Raw genomic sequence first — 20,318 nt, forward strand, 5'->3', positions numbered from 1 at the left:
TTTGGATTTGAAAACACTTGGGGGTGACATCACCTCTGTTGGTAATTCTATTTTTATTTATTTTTTTGCGGCAGCGTAATAGCTAAATGCTGTTTCGCAATGTTTGCTTTGGACTCAACTATTTGACCAGAGTCAGTCAATCTCTGAGTCTTACTGGGTTTGTATTGCTTTAGCATTTAAAAGTTAATCATCTAAATGATGGATTGACGCTATTGGTTGATCGGTTAGTTGTTAACTTACCTTTATTTAACGAACAAAAATCCTGTACTAAGCATTAACCATAATAGGGCTCGAGAGTAGTACCACACTTTAACAAGAAAGACAATTGTCGTTATAAGAATGAATTATAATGGGGAAAACATGAGAATACGCATCATATCCTGAAACTCTATGTGCATTAATGTATATATGATTTACAGATACTGTATATGTGTAGCCATAACATGCCATTCAAATAAAGTACATCTAGAGCAGGGGTCACTGATATGGTGCCCATGGGTGTACCACATGAGTACCCCATGGGCCTGTTCTAACAGTAACTCACCAGTAATAGGATGTTGAAAATATGTAAATTCAGGTTTATGGAAATAAGGTGTCAATTTTGATGTTTCCTAACTTAAATCTTTTAATTGTGAGAAATCATTAACCTAACCAGTCTTCCCATAGGTAAAAATGATTACCATCTAATAGAGTGGGAAAGGAAATGAAGAAGAGTGTAATTTGTGCAATTTCAGAAGTATCAAGTCAGTACCTGAAAAGTATGGTGCAGTCCAAAAGTCTTAGAACTGTCAAAGTTTTAGTTTTTATACTGAAGAGATTTTGGTTTCAGATCAAAGGGTGACTGTGAGACAAAAGTTCAGTTTAGTTCATGGTGTTAACATCTAGAGGTGTGAAACAGCTCAGGACAGCACACACAAAAGAACTACTTGTGTAGACAACAGACATTGAACAGGTCTAACAAGGCGATTAACAGTAGTTTACTTAAACGCTGTGAAGAAACACAAAGAAAACAGCCTGTGACATCACTGCCAACCTCCATAGGGTAAGGGTGAAAGTATCACACTCCACTGTTGGAAGAAGACTTCAAGAAAAGACATACAGGCCATACACAAGATGTAAATCATTCATCAAAAAAAAAGAAACGTTAGGTCAGATTGAGTTTTGCAAAGAAAAGGCACAAAGATTTTGCACCTTTGAGACAAAAATTAAACTTGACCAAAGTGATGGAAAAAGCCGAATTATGGAGAAATAAAGGACCTGCTAATGTTCCAAAACGCAAGCTCATCTGTGAAGCATGGTAGAGGTAATGTTGTGGTTTGGGCTTCAATGGTTGTTTCTGGAATGAGCTCACTCGTCTTTGTTGGTGATGTAACTCATGATGGTAGCAGCAAAATGAATTCTGAAATCTCCCAAAAACATTTTGTCTTGACAATTTGCAGAAAAATGCACCCGAACGCAACAAGACAGGAACCCAGGTCTAGAGAACGCAGTAACAATGACCACAATTTGGTCTTTTTACACTTTCCCTGTGAAGTGCCAAATTTAGGTAAAATTTTACCTTGGCGTTTACTGGAGATTCTGCTTTTTTAGACGACCACTGTACGAAATTTCGAATGAGTCACAACAAAGTTGTGGGCTTCACAGGCCTACGGTTGGCAAGGATTGACAACACAATCTAATCTGAACTCGCAATCACACGAGGAAAAACCCCAAACCTCATTTTGGGGTAAAATTATTGTGATAAGGCGGTCTACACCCACACAAGCCATTTTGCAACAAATTTGCCTTGAAGAAGGGCACATTTGTGTGCGTTTTTTCAGTTTTGTTGCAGTTTGGTGCACAACACGTCGGCATCTTGGCCTTGCTCGAATGAGTGGTCTGTAATGCTAAGCACCGGTAATGTCAGAGGCGGGGTCAAGTATGTTTCAGGTCTGTGAAAGCTGGCACATATCCAGATTTTGTTTGGGTTTCAAAAATATTGAGGGTTTATTGTACATGAAAAAAAATTGGGGAGAGTCTTCCTTTAAGTTGCTGATAATCCATTTAAAAAAAGACAAAACTTTAAGAGGCAAATATGACGTAATGCAGTAAATATAGAGACGCCATGTTGCCCTCCAACTATGTGATGTAGATCTAACCAATGCAGAGTTGTGTCCACGTAATTTTCTAGAACTTTGGGGCAACATAGTGCATTTGAAAACTGTTTGATCACGATACTGAATAGAATGAGTTTTTTTTAGATATGTATTCATGTTCTTTTTCCGGCACTGTGCGGGACTAATTAGCACATCCACCTCACACTTTTATAGCTGTCATGTGTTTCACTGTCCCATGCTAAAAGACCTAATTAATTGTCTACCATTCTTATTGAATTCTTCGGTAGATAAATATGCCAAGGTGACTTTACTATAATGCTGACATACAGCGAGGGTGAATCTGCTTTGTTTTAATATCAATATATCGAGTTATATAAAAGCAAAATGTATTTACATCACACTTTTCATAAATCTATGGCGTTAACCCACTCTTTTGCGTTAACTTACGGGTATATTGATTGTTAAAGTCTCTGCCAACTGGATTTGAGGCATAAACTGTTTAAGATCGACCATAACATAATCAACAGCGTGTGGAAACTGTTTAGGAAGGCTCAGTTGAGCACATGGGGAACCAATGTCAGGGGAGCTGTTCCTTTCCGGACGTTATACTGTTGAACCGACGGCGCTCTCATGAATGAAGTGTCATTATTTAGGTTGGAGGCTTAAAGACTGCTCCCGGTTCACGTCGTTATCACTTTTGGCTCGCCTTGACCTATCTAGAAACTTTCTATTGCTTTGGCTAGTACCCTGTCTTATACGTAAAGTTTGTGTGATAACAGGGAGTCAGACTGAGGAAGCAATAGCGGTGCTGTTAGCCTCTCTAGCTAGTCAACCGCTTCCCTAATTTTCATAGTCCCAACATCCCCCCCAAAAATTGAGCAAATATGCTTGACAGTATAAGTGAGCTGCCCGTTGAAAAGCAGATATTTTATGCAGTTTTGGTCTTTTCGTGGACGGTGTATCTATGGGAGGCCTACCTTGCACATAGACAGGTAAATTTCACCCTTCCCCCCCAAAGAAGATGACTTCACGTTGCCTCTTTTAAGAGCAAAAATACTTAAATAATTACTAGACGAACCCTAATGTGTACGAAATAACTAGCAAATTGGTCGTTTGCATACTACAAAAAAAATGTAATTTTCATGTATTGAAAGATGGACGGATAGAGCTGCAGAATCATTGTGGTGGGATTAAAGTACATTTTATCCAGACTGGGAAATAATGAAAATGGTGTTGATATATAATTACAGGTTAACGCAAAGTGTTATTCAACGGGAGTATCATGATCATTTGATATTTTTACTAGTCGATTCTCTCTGTCATGCCTGCAGCGAAGGATATACAGATCAACGACACATGTGCCACAAGAACTGGGAAAGATAATAGATTCCGAAACATTTGAGAAATCTCGACTTTATCAGCTAGATAAAAGCAACTTCGGCTTTTGGTCCGGTCTGTATTCAGAGACAGAAGGAACGGTAAGATACTAACGAGTGATTTTCATTACTAAATTTATTTATGGAGTTTTAATAGTGGACTAATTTGTGTCTGCACCGTTACTGTCAAAGTTGATCCTCCTCTTGGGCGGGATTCCATTCCTGTGGGGCATCGCCGGCGCAGCGACGAAACGCTTTGGATTTGGCCCGGAGTACGAGATCACGCAGTCCCTTGTGTTTCTGACGTTCGCCACCCTGTTCACTGCTTTAACCGGCCTACCCTGGAGTTTGTACAACACGTTTGTCATTGAGGAGAAGCATGGTTTCAATAAGCAGGTACTGTACTGGTTGTTGATATGTGTAGTTAAAAAGCAAATATAGGTATTTGCAAAGATTTGATGTATGCTGAATTTAGAGGTCTTGTGGAGTACTCTATGCTTGCATCCCGAGTAATGGGAATAATAATTAGAAGTATACTTTTCCTCAAATGTTTGGTCATATTCCAAATAGTACGATTTGATAGCTGTCTGGCGGTATTAATGGTTTAATCTTGCATTAGACGATGGGGTTCTTCATCAAAGACGCCCTGAAGAAGTTTGCTGTGACTCAGTGTATTCTGCTGCCTGTAACCTCGCTGCTCCTCTACATCATAAAGATTGGGGGTGACTACTTCTTCATCTACGCCTGGCTCTTCACCCTGGCTGTTTCTCTGGTGAGCAGTGGACTTTTAAAATATGGCACCAGTGTTGCTTTAGCTATAAATTGTGGCGGCTCCTCTTTTTACGATTGAGTTCCAGTTTTACTATGGTGATTTAAATTAGGGCATGGTGTTTACATATGCTAACACATCACTGTAGGCATTATTACTGTAAATATTTGTCTGCATTTGTGCTTATAACACTTCAGCTGGAAAATGTAATTTACTACACTAACTGAATTTAGATGGGCAGACAGATTTAACAGATGACTGATTTTAGCAATAGTCACATACACGTGTATTCATAACATATACTTGTATTAATAATATCGAAGCGGCAGTTTATTAAAGTGGTACCTCTTTTTTAATTTAATGACTGAATAGTTCTCTCCTCTAACTTCAATCATTTTTTCCTTGAATCAACTTTCCTCATTGAAATGAATGGAAATTTCATTAGTAGTTTCCAAGGACCTCATACTACACCATAAATTTGTTGAAGAAAAATAGTTCTGCATTTTACAATCCATTCATTTTCTTTGCGGCTTATCCTCGCGAGGGTCACGGGTAGTGCTGGAGCCAATCCCGGCTGTCAACGGGCAGGAGGCAGGGCACACTCTGAACTGGTTGACAGCCAATCACAGGGAACATCAAGACAAACAGCCACACTGACAATCACACCAAGGGACAATTTAGAATGTCCAATTAATGTTGCATGTTTTTTGGATGTGGGAGGAAACCGGAGTGCCCAGAGAAAACCCACACAGTCTGGTCCGGGATTGACCCTGGGACCTCAGAACTGTGAGGTCAACGCTTTCCAGCTGCCGTCCCTAAAAGATTTTATAAATGACAAGTATTTTTTGATGGCATGTGACGTTTAATAGCATAATACTGTACAGCTCCAAAAACAAAGATAGCTGAAATGTGACGCATGAAGCAAATATTTACCTCGTGTAAGAGAAAGGACAAGTGAGGTGTAAACCCAAGCAATATTCATCCCCCAAATTAGTTTGTAAATTGGATTTATTAATTGTGTATGTAATTGGGGATCGATGTCATCTCAACATCCCCTTGTTGTTGTCTCTCCGTTCTCAGGTCCTTGTAACCATCTACGCTGATTACATCGCTCCCCTGTTTGACAAGTTCACTCCTTTGCCAGAAGGAGAGCTGAAGACTGAGATTGAGGCCATGGCCAATAGCATCAGCTTCCCTCTCACTAAGGTTTACGTGGTCGAAGGTAGGCAAATGACACCGAAACAGTTGTGCTTGTGGTCGCTTTTGTGAAAGCTGCCCGTGTTTCCAGGTTCCAAACGGTCTTCGCACAGCAACGCGTACTTCTATGGCTTCTTCAAGAACAAACGCATCGTGCTCTTCGACACCCTGCTGGAGGACTATTCCCCCCTCAACAAGGGGGACGAGGCGAAGCCCGAGCAACCGGAAAATGACGGGATTCACGGAGACTCAAAAGCCAAGCCAAAGGTTGTAATGCCATAAACCTTTGTTCGGATAGTTTGAAATGAAACCCAAAGAAAGCGAAGACATCCCCTTAAAGTGGACATGTTGCAATGTGGCCCATTTAGAGTCTGCTAGATTGTAGAAAATAGTTACCATAATTCCTGGCCTACAGAGCGCACCTGGTTATTAGCCTCAAAAAGGAAATACCATTTGGTACATACATAGGCCGCAAGTGCCCACATTGAAACTGATATTGAAACAGGAGATATTTACAAAGAAAGACGGTACACAGAGAGTTAAACGCTAGCTCCATCGCGCTAACGCTACTCCCGCCACACTAACACTTACGCTAGCGGCTTGCTAACAGGGTCGGTTAAAAAAAAAAAAAACATACTGGTAAAAATCACTGAGATGCGGCAGTAACAGCCTAGCGCAGTGCAAACAGGGCCAGACCGGTAAAAGTCACTTTATCGGCACATATATTCCACCGGTCTTACTCTTACCTTTTCCGTTCAAGTGCCCCCTTGCGGCCGTTAGAAAAAATTGCACAAATTAGCCGCATCACCGGATAAACTGCAGGGTTGAAAACGTGTGAAAAAAGTTGTGGCATATAGACTGGAAATTATGGTATATATATATCAACATATCCAAATCTATGTAATTGAGAAGAAATAACCTCATTCGAATCAGAAATTTATCAAAGCCCCCTCACACAGCCCTCTTGAGACATCCAAAACCATTCAGATAAATAATTTTTGTTATCGAGCAATATTTCCAGTTGACATATGAACTTTTTGATATTTTTACAGCACAAGAAACAAGGATGCAACAACCAAGAGATCCTCGCCGTTTTGGGTCACGAGCTGGGTCACTGGAAGCTCGGCCACACCGTCAAAAACATTGTCATCAGTCAGGTGATTATTTCACTTATTTTTCAGTGAGTTGACTTTTGGCTGAGTTATATGAAATGTTGTGTTAACAACAACTATCTCTTCCTCCTGCAGATGAATTCCTTTCTGTGCTTCTCTCTATTTGCTGCTCTCATTGGACGCAAGGAATTGTTTGTCGCGTTTGGCTTCAATGACACCCAGCCGACCTTAATTGGCTTGATGATCATCTTCCAGTTCATCTTTTCTCCTTATAATGAGGTGACCATGAGGACATCCTCATTATTTAATCTCGTATTACCCCCCCTCCACCCACACACACACAAGCACATGCTAGTCAACCAATATTTATCGTGAGGATACGTTCCAGACGCGCCTGCAATAGGTGAAAATTTGTGGCAGAAATCACAGTTTTATATATACTTCTACCTCTCACACCCTTTAAACTAATTTACACCATACACTTGCACAGTTCTCCAAATTAGATGCAAAGTGTGTTTGCTTCAAGCTGCAATTTGCCACTCCCAGTAGATGTTTTCTGTGAAACAGAAACACATGGCAACAGAAAATTGAACCTTGATTTAAACACCGGTATGTTCAATCAAAGGAGAAAAAAAGTCACCTTGGTTATCACGGATGAGAATTTTCCACGGATTTGCGGAATTCTGTGTTTTTTTCATCTGAAATTGTGAAACGTGTAAATCTGTTGAGAATTTTTTTTTTTTTTACGGCTTGACGCGGGGCGAGGCTGTGATCAAGACCGGCCGCCAGCATGTATCGGCAACGCTCGTCGTGAAATTAGTCACAGCTGTGATAGCAGAAAACGACATGGCTATCTGTTTGCATTAAATTTGGTGTTTATAATAATGACAATATTCCGATTTTTGGCAGCATTTTGGCGGTATTTCGTCAGTACTTTCACTCTGATGTTAACATTTCATGGAGAGGCATTCTGTTTACTACAGCATAGTTATAACTTATGGATATGTATGCATATGTTATTGAGCGGTCTGCACGTTTGACGGTATGGGGAAGCCTTGGAGCGAAAAGATGGGAAATTGATAAAAACCACGGGGTAAAAAACTGTTTCAGATGGGCATGGCTTGAAAAAAGTGTAAGTGTGCAGATAGTAACAAAAACTGTATCATCATGTCTAAACGAACACATACAAAAAAATGGACGTTCCCGGCAAAGTACTGTGCACTCGTTGTTCCGATAGGAGCAAAAAATGTCCAGGAGCAAATCCAAACCAGGAAACACAAAGGTAAGTTGGATGTAAATTTCTCAAATATTATACAATTGACAACTGTTAATAAGATAAGGCCCATCTGTAACACTGGCCCTGTAGATCATGCATTTTATCGCTCACTTTCATATTACATGATCGCTCTTGCTTTCTCACTCTCTTATATAAACAAATTATTTGTGTACTTATTTCTGAAGTATAACTTGTAAGTGCAGTAGCCTATTTGATATAAATTTCACTCAGTCTACATTTATATGTCTAAAGTTTGGCAAAATTATTTTGGTTGTTTGGACTCATATTTCAAGATTTCAAAATATTATGATTGCCTTGTATTTACACATTGTTAGAAGTAACCAGAGGTCGTCATATAACCGTGTGTTTTATAAAAGATTTTCGTGCCCAAAGGGAGGTTAACACCCCCCCCCCTCCCACGCAAACACGCACATTTTCAGTTTTTTTCCAAATTGGTCATTCTCATCCCTGTATATATACTTCTACCTTTCACAGGCTTTAAAATCGTTTACACTTAAAACACTCTTAAATGTATTAACTTTTTTTCTTCAGCGCCTGATCTCACACTCGCACAGTTCTCCAAATTAGATGCAACTTGTGCTTGCTTCAAGCTGCGATTTGCCACAAGAAAATTAAACATTGATTTAAACACCAGTATGTTCAATCAAAGCAAAAAAATGTCCCCTATCTTATTTATAACATATCATGTTAAACTCCTTGGATGAGCTAATGTAAGCTAGCAAACTTGGTAATTACAAAGCTTCACCTAGCTGGCAATTTTAACACACTGTGCAGCAACACATTCAAACACCATTGATCGGTAACAGTACTCAGGCTTGTATTATTCCTTCCCAGTGGGAACGATAACTATTACTGGATATTAGTTGGGGACTTTCTCCAACTCTTCTTGGTCGTAATATTGATGTATCTCTTCCAGTCAACCTCATCGCTGCTTGGCATGTCGGACGACAACGTGGTCTTACACTAAAAGCGCACAACTCTCATTTAGGGCCTGCCTGCACATTGTAAAACTGAAAATTCTGCAACGTAACGTGTGTCGGAGCAATTGCAGGGGGGATCACTAATTTCCGTCGGTTTCGTTATTCCAGCTTCTGTCCTTCTGCCTGACGGTCCTGAGCCGCAGGTTCGAGTTCCAGGCCGACGCTTTTGCACGCAACATGGGCAAAGCGTCTGAGCTCTACTCGTCCCTCATCAAGCTGAACAAGGACAACCTGGGCTTCCCCGTGGCCGACTGGCTGTACTCTATGTGGCACTACTCGCACCCGCCCTTGCTGGAGCGCCTCAGAGCGCTGGGCAACATCAAGCAGGACTGACGGGGCCGTGAGGGGGAGCGGCGAGCGCTGCCTCCTCCCAAGGGCCTCCGGAGACCCCTCCTGGCCCTGTGACGCCTCCCCCTCGTCGTCTTTTTTTTTTTTTTTTTTTTAATCTTCTTTTAGTAAATTCATTTAAGGATTTGATTTTGTATTTGTTTTAAATGGTAAGACATCAGCACATGGCAACCCAAATAACTGAAGGGCGCAGAACCCTCAAGGATGAATGAATGTACTGTACTAAGAATACTTTTGGGCAATGTTTTAAATTAAGTATTTGTCAAAGTAAAAACCATTTTTGGCAGATTGGCTAAGTAGAAAGGAATTTGTGCACCGTGTGTACTGTTATGTAAACAAACCCACATCGATACAAAGCGTGTTGAGTGCAGTCTGACAGTAAGTTAAAATTCAGATGTTAAAAATGACGTGACACAGATTCATAGACACAGGCCAAATTATTCATATCTTTGCTTCTGTTGCCACCGTTTATGGCGCACAACTCTCATTCCCAGGTTGAAACGATGGGCTGTGCTGTAGGTTATGAAATTGCGCCTATGAATTGTCTTTGTTCTGATACTTGACCCTGTTAAGAGACACAGCAGTGCTGACATTTTCATTTACGGGTGGATTTGACTTGCGATTTTTTTCAATTTTGTTTGTCCGAGGGAATGGGCACCTGTTTGCTGACTGGGGTCCAATGTACCTGTTACAAATATGATGAATGACAAGTGTATTGAAATGAATTAGAAGGGAAAAAAATGAATTTTGGATTTTCAAGTTTATAAATGTTTGTTCTCTTGATTTGGTATTTGTTATGCCATTAGCCCAGAGTTGCTGGTGGTGTGTTTATAAGGGACTTTATTAAGGGGGAGTGGGTGGTCTGTGCAGTTCCTTGTTCAGACAAGTATCCCAAAAAAATTTTTTTTGCTGAATAAAATTACAAAAAGTCTTGAGTGATTTTTTTTTTAAATTAAAAACGAGGAACTGTACAGTCAACTATTCTGAGTATTGATAAATTAAAAATCTTGGATTAAAATTTTTGTAGGTGATTAAAAATACAAATTGAATTTATATAAAGTATAAAACAAGATCATAGTCTAGTAGTGATGTGGAGAAATTATGATCCCCTTTTATTTATTAATTATTGCACCCAGATTTAATTAAATTGAAATGCATTTTTACCGGTGGAATGATGGGTGTGTGGTCTGCCTCGCAGTTCTGCGGACTGGGGTTAAAATCCCGGCCCTGCCTGTGTGAAGTTCGCATCTTCTACCCGTGCTGGTGTGGTTTTTCTCCGGGCACACCAGTTTCCTCCCACATACCAGAAACATGCATGGTAGGTTAATTGAAGACTAAATTGCCCATAGGTGTGACTGTGTCGGGTTTTGTTTACATGTGGCTGGCAACCACTTCGGGGTGTACCTCGCCTCCTACCCTACGATAGCCGGGATAGGCTCCAAGCACTCCCGCGGCCCCTATAAGAATAAATTGTTCATAAAATTTATTTAAAAAAAAATACCTGTAAAACCGATTTCTATTAGTTGGAGTCAAAGTGTGCTTAAACGTGCAGGTTCACGCTTTTTGTTTTGAGACGTTCTATTGGACAAAATGGGGGTGGTTTAATTTTTCATTAACGTCTTCCAACGCGGATATTAAATATATTATGCCAAATGTATTATAATTTTTAATCTTCTTGGGGTTAAATTCAAAATAAGGTCGGAAATACCTGGTGGGTGTCCTGAAAAACAACTTTTAAGGTGGTGGCCACCCCTCCGCCGAGGTAGCGATGGTGCCGTCCTCTGGCTGTATGTATTTCCAGACAAGGGCAAAGCAACGGCTGCTGTCATTGTTTGTCATTTGCGACTCACCTTAGCTAGCATGGCGAGGTTCTTGAGGCCTAATCTCCGCGGTTTGTTCACTTTACAGCAGAGAATGGCATCCGACCAGGTAGAACTATGTCCATCGGTCCTACCTCCTCAGCAAAACCGATTTCTGCCGCTGTAATGCCGTTTTGTTGCGATTAATTGAAATGAATTCATATTAGCTTCAAAGTTTACCTAGCCTTGTATGACAGCTTGTTAACCAAGTGTAGTTTGCATGAATTTAAGGGACGCTTTTTTTTTAAATGCATCAATTTAACAACCTAATTGTCAACAACGGTAATAAGTCAAACGTTTATTTATATTTATACATTGTTTTGCCCTTGTGACCTGTCTATGATTGTTTAGTTCAAACCTATCACAGAATTACGTTCGAGAATTTACACATTTTCCTCATTTGAGTCAAAGATCTGGACCTCCAAAACCATTACAGCCATGGCGCATGTGTCATATTTGAAATAACTGAACAACGAAAGTCAACTGAAATATCACAAAAATGTCTATAATGAAATAATGATGCCATCTTCTTTAAGACAACTGTACTTGCTCAGTGTGAAATCTCAGCCTGTTTACTGAAAAGCTTTTTTTTTTTGTCAAATGACTGGCAACAAGTGGATACACAGGTTGGACAGCCTTTCACCGACTGGAACAACAAATTATTCAATCACTATGTCCACAGAATAGATAAATCAACATTGGTACATTATTTGTTGTAAATAAATCTTTGTCAGATTATCCCTTCATCTTCTATACTGTTTAACCTCTATTTAAATGACATTTCCTGTTGCGAATGCTGGACTTTTGGAGAATAGTTTGAGATGGACGATCGGATGCAACACTTTCTATTCTTCTTTCTAAAAAAAAAAAAAAAAAAAAACTACATGGACTATCGGATGCAACACTTTCTATTCTTCTTTCTAAAAAAAAAAAAAATAACTACAATCTAACTCGGATTAAATATCTCAAATAAAGGCAAAAATAAGTGTGATCTTGGTGTTTTCTCAACAGTTTGTTTTTAGTCTACTTTGGTTTACTTTAATCATCATTTTGCCCCTTAAAAAAATAAGATATTCTGACTTGTGTTTGACATTTTATTCCTGGTATTGATTTTAGTTTAGCTCAAAAAAAGGCATGCCAGAGTCTATAGAGCTCGTGCACATATGTCATAAAATCACGTGACTTTTGATGACTTCGCCATATTGCCGGTCAAGCTAAGCATTGCTCGATGCTAAGTCGGTTGGAGACGACACGGAAATACGTCTTGTAGTACGACGCCCAGAGTCTTGTCCGATACCGTCAGACATTTATGTGAAAATAAACGACGGTACGTGGAAAAATTAGATAAACCCGGCATAGAGGACCCGTATTTAATACCGAAATCGATGTTTTTGCCGGTAAGAAATTGGACTCTTAAGTCGTTGAGATTTACATAGAAAAGTTTGAAAGCGGATAAAAGTCTGGACGCATACAAATACTTTGTTGCTGGATCTGTTCTCATCAGGAATAAATCCCACATAGACGTGTTAACTTTTGCCAGAATCCATCGATCTTTTCCGCTAGTATTCAATACAAATACCAATATTTCAATAAACGACCCCTGGTTTTACACAAACTCTCATTAACTATGATGATGGGGGGGGGTGGAATCGTCTTCACGGAACGCACACGGAAGTGATTGCGGTCACACTTAACCTCCGTAAACTTCTGCGACACACATTTTCTTTTTAAGACGCATTGTTTTCAAATGAGCCAACTTGGCATTAGAAATAGTTTTTGGTAGTCTGAGCTTGAGAGGAATAATTCCTACCTGAAATGAAGCGGTTGCTACACAGGCGTTTGTGTATTTTGGTTGGGCACCATCCATCACATTTAATTGCCGAAATCCATCGATATTTTCTGATCTTTTCAGCTGGTATTCCATAGAATGATCTCTTTGAAGATCTGTCTCGTCTGTTGTGACAACCAACAGCTCTCGGGTATTGTAAATATTCTTCTCCGGTTCGATATCTCCCACAATGTTGAGCAGCTCTGTTTGACCGGCAATATGGCGTCGCGTGCACGAGCTCCATAGTTGTAGGTGGCACTGTATACATTAATTTTAAGACTGGTGTTTTTTTTCCCCCAGACTAGCTATGTTTACTTGCTTTAAGAACTCTTGCCAAGTTAAATGATCCTATTCTATTGGCAGATATTCGCCCTAAAATTACCGTGTTCCTCATTTTAATGTTTTTGTTTTTTCTCTTTGTTTCTTACTTGCTCTTCAAAATGTTTACACTGGGTTGGGCCTCTCAATTGCAGCTGGGTGAGCTGGGTCAAGGTGCAGGAAAAGGTGGCGGCGGTGGCGGCTCCATCCGAGCAGCTGGTGGAGCCATGGGAAAGAAACAGGCGGCTGAGGAGGAAATGTACTTTAAGTAGGTGTTGTTTCTATTCTGTTCTTTGACCTTTCTGACCCTGACCTCTTTCAGTACAGGAGTTAAAACTTTGCGTTGTGACGCCAAATGTGAGTTTCTGCGATGAAGCCACTCAGATGAAGTCTTTTATTTCAGAGATGTGCATATTAATCGAGGATTTGTCCCAAACGTGTCGGGACGTGGCGGTCTGAGCGCTCCCGGTGCTGAAAAGTCACCTCGTGATTAATGCGCACACATATTTTGTAAACTTCCGGCCAGTCTGAAACATCCACACCCATGCTTCAACATGTGCCATTTGACAACTTGTCACCGAGTGTTCATGTTCGCTATGGACGTCTCAGAAAGACGAACACAGTGAACGTACGTATGTGTGTATATCTTTTTATCAAGTTTTCTTTTAAGGTTAGGTTAGGTTATAATGTATGTTAGCTCCCTCTATGTAGAAGAAGGGGAACTGTGAGACCGGGGGATTTCCCAGTAAGCGTCTGCGACGTACCAAAACTTCTCGTTAGTAACGCATGTGCATTAATCACAAGGAGACTTTTCGGCACAGGGGAGCGCTCAGACCATCGCACCAGCAATTTAAATATTGAGCACATTCAATATTCATAGCCCGAAATGTTCATGTGTGTCAGGGAAGCTGACGTCTCTCAAGTCATGATGCGGTGAAGTGTGACATGCAACAGAATGTAGCCAATCAAGAAGCAGCCTGACTCAAGAAGGAAACTCCTTGATTAAACCTTTTATTACGTGGTTTTTTTTTATCATTATACAACTCGGTTTGAACAAGAAGTATGGGACACCATTACCATTTTACACGACTCCCAGTTTTGGCAATCTCCAGAAACCCTAGCCAAAAATCTGCGTATTATCCAGAAATATTTCTTCTTCTTTGTTTTTTTTTTGGGCAGCACGGTGGATCTGCTGGTAAAGCATTGGCCTCACAGTTCTGAGGATGCGGGTTCGATCCCGATCTCCCCCTGTGTGGAGTTTTCATGTTCTCCCCGTGCCTGCGTGGGTTTTCTCCGGGAACTCCGGTTTCCTCCCACATCCCAAAAACGTGCAACATTAATTGAACACTCTAAATTGCCCTTAGGTGTGATTGTGAGTGTGACTGTTTGTCTCTATGTACCCTGCGATTGGCTGGCGACCAGTTCGGGGTGTACCCCACCTCCTGCCCGTTGACAGCTGGTATAGGCTCCAGCACGCCCCGTGACCCTCGTGAGGATAAGCGCCAAAGAAAATGGATGGATGGTTTTGTTGGATCATGTTTGTTCATGCAAGATTTGCACACCACAAACAATTTGACAAAAACATGTCTTTCTCATCTTTGTGCAGAGTCAGTTGCAGGTTAAACAAAAAAAAACCTTTTAAATTGGAAAAAAAATCCTTGTGTACCAGGCCACGCCCCTTCAAGCGCTACAGTTGTGATTTCCATCTTGTTCCATGCAACAGTAATTAACTTTGGTCTTGTCCCATGCACCAGTAATTACACCTGATAAAAGCAGTTTATATCTTTTAGTTATATGTTTTATTTAAAAAAAAATGTTACATTTGTGGCCTCTTATTTCAGTGGGGAAAAATGTATTTGATATGCATGTAAAAAGGCTTGGTCACTGAATGTATTAAACTTGCAAGTGAAGGTACTGCTGTAATCAGTTTTGTGACGTATCTCCACCAAAGGCGCAAAGAGCAGGAGCAGCTGGCTGCACTCAAGCAACATCACCAGGAGGAAATCGACCACCACAAAAAGGAGATTGAGCGTCTGCAGCGGGAGATCGACCGTCACAAGGGGAAGATCAGGAAGCTGAAGCACGACGACTAATCAAAACGAGCTTCCGCCAGGCCTCTTTAATCACTGCTGTATTGGCTTGAAAAATTATTTTCTCCCTTTTGAAACTCACGCGATCTGCCGTTCACCATCTTCAGAGTAGAATTGCACGACTGTGGTGAATTATTTAAAGCAATTGTAACAGTTAACAAAAAGAATGTTGTTTCCATGGAACAGTCTGACATGATTTGGATCAACTGTTGTATGTTTCATACAGCAAATAAATAATCTTGTGTGAGAAATCAGATGGGGTTTTTTTCGTTACTTTGGTGCTTATAATATCATGATCAGGGGTGAGCAGAACCTTTTCGCAGCTGATTTTAGGTTAGACGCAAGGTACACCCTGTACTGGTTGCTACCATTTGTAGGGAGGCTATGACCAAATTTGCATTCATCATTTTAACATCCAGAGAATAATGTTTGATGCATTCATTTAGCTATTTTCCCCCTCCTGAAATTGGTTAGTTCAAATCTATTTAAACTAAATATACTGTATGGAGAATATAACGATTTGTGAGTGCGACTGCTGTCTATCTGGGTGTACCTCGCCTCCCGCCCGATGATAGCTGGGATCGGCTCCAGCACTCCCGGCAGCCACGTGAGGATAAGCGGCTCAGAAAATGTATGGATAAATGGATAATTTAATTAAGGTTAATAAAAATCTTGGCTCAGAATGAATAAATATGCACAAGTGTTTTGTGTCCATCGGTCCACAGGGGACGCTGTAACATTTTCAACACAATTAAATGAGAACGCATATGTGTACGTCACTTCCGCCCGCCCGTGTCTTTTACCACAGGCAGCCCCGTGCGTCTTTCTTTTCGCACATCATGGCGGACCGCTTCAATAAGGTGGGCCACAGCGAAGCGGTCATTTTCCTATTTTCATCGGTTTCTTGCGGTAGTTTCGTCCACCTGTTTTCATTAACTTGCGGTCGGACATTTTACTATATTACAATGTAAAAAAAATGCTACCGTTTTGTTGCAGACTTTAGTTAAATTCGTTTTTCTGTCTGCTAGCGTCTCCGAATGGACATTCTCGTTCATCATGGCGGCTTTGCTAGCTAACGCTGTGAGCTTGGAGACGAAGTATGGGTTCGTCTCTGTCATGGTTGGAGAGTCCGTAACCTTGATTCAGATGTTTAACTTGCAATTTTAGATGGAATATATCGACTGTCGCGTCTGTTCGCTAATGATGTCGACATGGTTGTTCGGACACGTAACCCTCAAGGCAACCATGTGCTCATCTTGGAAACTACTTTAAAATTTTGCAAGGCGCATGATCATATTGGCAAAATAACTTCAACATACACTGACGCTAATGAAGTCGTCGTCGTGATCATTTTTTTTTGTTTTTCGCCCATCGTTTTATGCCTATTAAAAAATATATATATATTTTTCAGGTTCTGCTACTAGATGGCAGGGGCCACCTGCTTGGTCGGCTGGCTGCCATCGTTGCCAAGCAGACCTTGCTGGGTATGTATGCATCTTGTAGATACGTAGCATTTATGAATATTAAGCGTACATATCTTTAAAGTTCTTGTCACTGATGATTACTTTCACCATTTGTTGAGTTTAACGACCATGAAAAAACTCACATGCACTACCATCTGAGACAGACTTTTTGCAAATGACAAGTTTCTGTTCATATTTGGTTTTGGATATTTACTAAACTTTTTTTTTTTTCCCATAAAGGACACAAAGTTGTGGTGGTGAGATGTGAAGGTATCAACATCTCTGGCAATTTCTACCGTAACAAACGTGAGTACCTCAATATTGCGCTCCTTTTTAAGGCTGTTCTTGGATTTTGAGTTTTCTTTAGTCAAATTTATATAGTAAGAAGATACATTGTAATAAAAATCGTTTCAGCCTCATTAAGTAAAAACAGCCAGATGTCAATGTTATCTCAAATGTTTTGAGTTTTAAATGGCCATGAAAATACTTTACATGCACTACCATATGAGACGCATAAATAGTTGAAATGGAATCCCACAATAGCTTGAATGTGTTTTGTCTAATAATTTGATGTTCAATGCTGTAGTTAAGTACCTGGCTTTTCTACGCAAGAGGATGAACACCAATCCCTCCCGTGGACCGTACCACTTCAGAGCTCCAAGCAGGATCTTTTGGAGGACGGTCAGAGGTGAGACAAACTGATACAAAATGATGACGTGTGTACCCTTTACCAGCATGATAAAATGTCGTGGACGGTCAGAAGTTAAATGCCCTAAAAGTGATACACGTTGGATTTCTGGCCAAAGTTGCCTTAAAAAAGTGAACTGGTTCAAGTGAAGTGTTGGGAAAATTTCAGAACTTTAGTCTTGTCTAAGTTGTTTGTGGTTGTACCACGGAATGATGACAGCTGTTATGTAATAACCATTCAACAAGACATTTAATTTAATTTACCGTGACAGGGTCTGGATTGGTTGTCATGATACCAAAATTCAAAGACTGTACCTGCATGAAATACCCTAACACTATCAAAACTACAAGTAATTGGTAAAGCTGTGTATTGATAGATGTCCTAACGTGAAATTTTAAACTCCTTTGTTACTAATTCAAAATATTTGGCAGTGGTGAATATTCTTTTTTTTTTTTTTTTTTTTTAGATGCTCAAAAAGTAACTGAATAGGTGTTTACTGCCAATCAATGTAATGCAATACAGTGACTGGAATGCACAAATTCTCCTTGGCCAATGCCACTCACTTTTGTAATAGTTAGTTCCTTTTATTCATTTTCATGTTTAGCATTCTTGAAAATGAATGCTTGGGAAGACCCAGTCGTAAACCATATCAGTATGTGAAAGGCATTTTGCCGTTTGGTGATGCCAAGAGCGTTGTGTAGAGTTGGTACGAATCATACAAGTGGGATGACTGTCAATGTTTTTAACCCCTGGAGTTAATCAAATTCAAGTTAAGAGCCAACCTTTTGTGAAACACGGAACATTAATTAACCAGTGGCTCACATTACATGGCACACATTTGAGCTAATATTTCCTGCTAGTTGTACATCCCCAATCCTTTCGTTTCAACTTAAGTATGGTATTCCGAATAACACACGACCTAATATTTGGGAAAATAAAATAGCAACAAGGTGCTCTGTAAATTGAGGCATCCAGAGAAGGTGCATTTTGGACATCGCGAGTTAGCTTGGCAATGGTAGAAATGAGCTACGTAATCAAAACTAACTTAAAATTGCAGTACATGTGCAATATCTCCACACTGGTGCTAGATCGAGTACAGCCTTTGCACATAAGCAATTATCTTCAAACCTCTATAATGTAGTTGAACTAATCTGAATGTACTTACGGTCTTTAAGGTTGTTGACCTTGAGTTTTATCATGGCATGTAGTATTCATAGATTACATTTACATTCATCTTCCATAGTTAAGTTTACCACATTATTTATAGACTCGTTTTAATTAAATGGATGAGTCATGCAGCTTCATTGTTGGAGACCCCTTTTGTGGTAAAGTAGTACCGTAATTCCTGGCCTACAGAGCACACCTGGTTTAAACCCTCACCCAGTACATTTGTAAAGGAAATATGATTTGGTGCATACATAGTCCGCAGCCCAAGTGCCCACATTGAAACACGAAATATTTAAAAAGACTGTACAGGGAGAGTTTAACGTTAGCACCGCGCTAATGGCTGGACTGGTAAAAAAAAAAAAAAAAAAACACGTCCTTGGCACATATATTCCACTGGTCTTTCTTACCTACCTTTTCTGCTCGAGTGCCCCCTTGCGGCCGTTAGAAAAAATGCACAAATTAGCCGCATCACCGCAGAAATCGCAGGGTTGAAAGCCTGTTGGGGCGAAAAAGTCGCGGTTTATGGGCTGGAAATTATGGTAGTTTAAACCTATTACCATAACGGGAGTGCTAGTTTCCTTAATTCCATGTAAGGTATTTCTCTTGAGTTTTGTGTAGGATTTGTACTGAAGATGAACACTTGTGTGCCAACTAGGTATGCTTCCCCACAAAACCAAGAGAGGCCAGGCCGCTCTGGAGAGGCTGAAGGTGTTTGACGGCATCCCGCCACCCTATGACAAGGTGACGTCATTGCACAACACGGCGGCCTTACGTCGTCCTGTCAATGATGCCTTTAACCTTACCTAGCCTTGTTTGACTGAGGTTTGAAATGAAAACATGAAATCTGAGACACCCCACTTTGACAATGTTTGGACCTCCCGGGGTTCTTTAGTATCTAATTATGCTTTTTCAATCGTTCAGAGGAAGCGCATGGTCGTCCCAGCTGCTCTTAAGATTGTGCGCCTGAAGCCCACTCGTAAGGTGAGTCGTGTCCCGTCAGTCAGTTGTGCGACTACTTCAGTTTAATCAGCCAGCGTCTCAACGGTGATGATTGACATTCTGATAATGCATTGATGAAAATGTGCTTTACGGATCTGACTTCTGAGTTGAACCTGGAGTTTTTTTTTTTTTTTTTTTTAAAAGCTTTAAATCCAAACCCACACATTAGTTCCCACGTTTCAATGTGTTTGTGTTTGTCTTGTGCAGTTTGCCCTCCTGGGACGTTTGGCCCATGAGGTGGGCTGGAAGTACCAGGCCATCACAGCCACGCTGGAGGAGAAACGGAAACAGAAGGCAAAGATGCGCTACAACAAGAAAAAGGGCACCATCAAGATGACCAAAGTGGCAATGAAGAACGTTGAGAGCAAAATTGCAAAGTACACAGACGTTCTCAAACAGTTCGGAGTTCTTGTCTGAACGTATTGTCTGGCCAATAAAGTTAAAGGTAAAAAAAAAAAAAAACATCAGATACCTAAATTACACAAGACTGTGGTTGGTGTTTGTTTATTTTGAGGTGACATTTTACTTTGTCACGTGTATGAAAGCAGTATGCCAGAAGAACTTTTAATTGCAATAAAAGTTTTTGGGTATAAGTCCCTCTAGGTATTTTTTTCTATTCACGTGCATATTCATTGTCCGCTAGATGGCACTGTTGCACCTTTTTGAATACAGGTAGGTTTTCACGATGTAACATGCGCGTCAGGGTTTGTAATTACATTTTTCAAAAATGC

General features: G+C 40.4%; 3 protein-coding genes and 1 non-coding gene across 5 annotated transcripts; all 4 read left to right on the forward strand.

Annotated features, from left to right (window-relative positions):
* The first annotated feature begins 2,374 nt into the window (after positions 1 to 2,374).
* zmpste24 (zinc metallopeptidase, STE24 homolog) lies at positions 2,375 to 10,085 on the forward strand. Of its 2 annotated transcripts, none has more exons than XM_061844444.1 (9): positions 2,375 to 2,397; positions 3,403 to 3,574; positions 3,665 to 3,868; positions 4,092 to 4,244; positions 5,322 to 5,463; positions 5,530 to 5,705; positions 6,491 to 6,595; positions 6,686 to 6,829; positions 8,936 to 10,085. In XM_061844444.1, exons 1-9 carry the CDS (start codon positions 2,390 to 2,392, stop codon positions 9,158 to 9,160), a joined length of 1,329 nt encoding a protein of 442 aa, XP_061700428.1. In that variant the 5' UTR covers positions 2,375 to 2,389; the 3' UTR covers positions 9,161 to 10,085. The 2 variants fall into 2 exon arrangements, with proteins under 2 accessions (XP_061700428.1, XP_061700427.1); XM_061844443.1 differs by lacking the exon at positions 2,375 to 2,397 and adding an exon at positions 2,689 to 3,088 and having other exon boundaries at positions 3,428 to 3,574; positions 8,936 to 10,082.
* An 862-nt stretch (positions 10,086 to 10,947) lies between these two features.
* atp5if1b (ATP synthase inhibitory factor subunit 1b) lies at positions 10,948 to 15,524 on the forward strand. Its single transcript, XM_061844147.1, has 3 exons — positions 10,948 to 11,104; positions 13,336 to 13,448; positions 15,132 to 15,524. Exons 1-3 carry the CDS (start codon positions 11,036 to 11,038, stop codon positions 15,271 to 15,273), a joined length of 324 nt encoding a protein of 107 aa, XP_061700131.1. The 5' UTR covers positions 10,948 to 11,035; the 3' UTR covers positions 15,274 to 15,524.
* Positions 15,525 to 16,022: 498 nt separating this feature from the next.
* rpl13a (ribosomal protein L13a) lies at positions 16,023 to 20,072 on the forward strand. The gene is made up of 7 exons (XM_061844146.1): positions 16,023 to 16,130; positions 16,682 to 16,754; positions 16,974 to 17,039; positions 17,320 to 17,421; positions 19,244 to 19,329; positions 19,510 to 19,569; positions 19,795 to 20,072. The coding sequence occupies exons 1-7, from the start codon at positions 16,026 to 16,028 to the stop codon at positions 20,002 to 20,004; spliced, it is 702 nt and encodes a 233-aa protein (XP_061700130.1). The 5' UTR covers positions 16,023 to 16,025; the 3' UTR covers positions 20,005 to 20,072.
* On the forward strand, positions 16,818 to 16,898 carry LOC133513851 (small nucleolar RNA Z195/SNORD33/SNORD32 family). Its single transcript, XR_009798635.1, has one exon. It is a non-coding gene; the product is annotated as a small nucleolar RNA Z195/SNORD33/SNORD32 family (small nucleolar RNA).
* Positions 20,073 to 20,318: the final 246 nt, after the last annotated feature.

The sequence above is a fragment of the Syngnathoides biaculeatus genome, chromosome 15, assembly GCF_019802595.1.
Source record: "Syngnathoides biaculeatus isolate LvHL_M chromosome 15, ASM1980259v1, whole genome shotgun sequence".
NCBI classification, from domain to species: domain Eukaryota; kingdom Metazoa; phylum Chordata; class Actinopteri; order Syngnathiformes; family Syngnathidae; genus Syngnathoides; species Syngnathoides biaculeatus.

Excerpts from the sequence above, each read along its gene's own strand:
- zmpste24 (XM_061844443.1), top strand. The coding sequence starts at position 2,981 with ATGCTTGACAGTATAAGTGAGCTGCCCGTTGAAAAGCAGATATTTTAT. Across the intron at positions 5,464-5,529 it reads TAAGGTTTACGTGGTCGAAG|GTTCCAAACGGTCTTCGCAC; the intron begins GTAGGCAAATGA and ends CCGTGTTTCCAG. Across the intron at positions 6,596-6,685 it reads AAAACATTGTCATCAGTCAG|ATGAATTCCTTTCTGTGCTT; the intron begins GTGATTATTTCA and ends TTCCTCCTGCAG.
- atp5if1b (XM_061844147.1), top strand. The coding sequence starts at position 11,036 with ATGGCGAGGTTCTTGAGGCCTAATCTCCGCGGTTTGTTCACTTTACAG. Across the intron at positions 11,105-13,335 it reads AGAGAATGGCATCCGACCAG|CTGGGTGAGCTGGGTCAAGG; the intron begins GTAGAACTATGT and ends TCTCAATTGCAG. Across the intron at positions 13,449-15,131 it reads GAGGAGGAAATGTACTTTAA|GCGCAAAGAGCAGGAGCAGC; the intron begins GTAGGTGTTGTT and ends TCTCCACCAAAG.
- rpl13a (XM_061844146.1), top strand. The coding sequence starts at position 16,026 with ATGAGAACGCATATGTGTACGTCACTTCCGCCCGCCCGTGTCTTTTAC. Across the intron at positions 16,131-16,681 it reads TGGCGGACCGCTTCAATAAG|GTTCTGCTACTAGATGGCAG; the intron begins GTGGGCCACAGC and ends TATATTTTTCAG. Across the intron at positions 19,330-19,509 it reads TCCCGCCACCCTATGACAAG|AGGAAGCGCATGGTCGTCCC; the intron begins GTGACGTCATTG and ends TCAATCGTTCAG.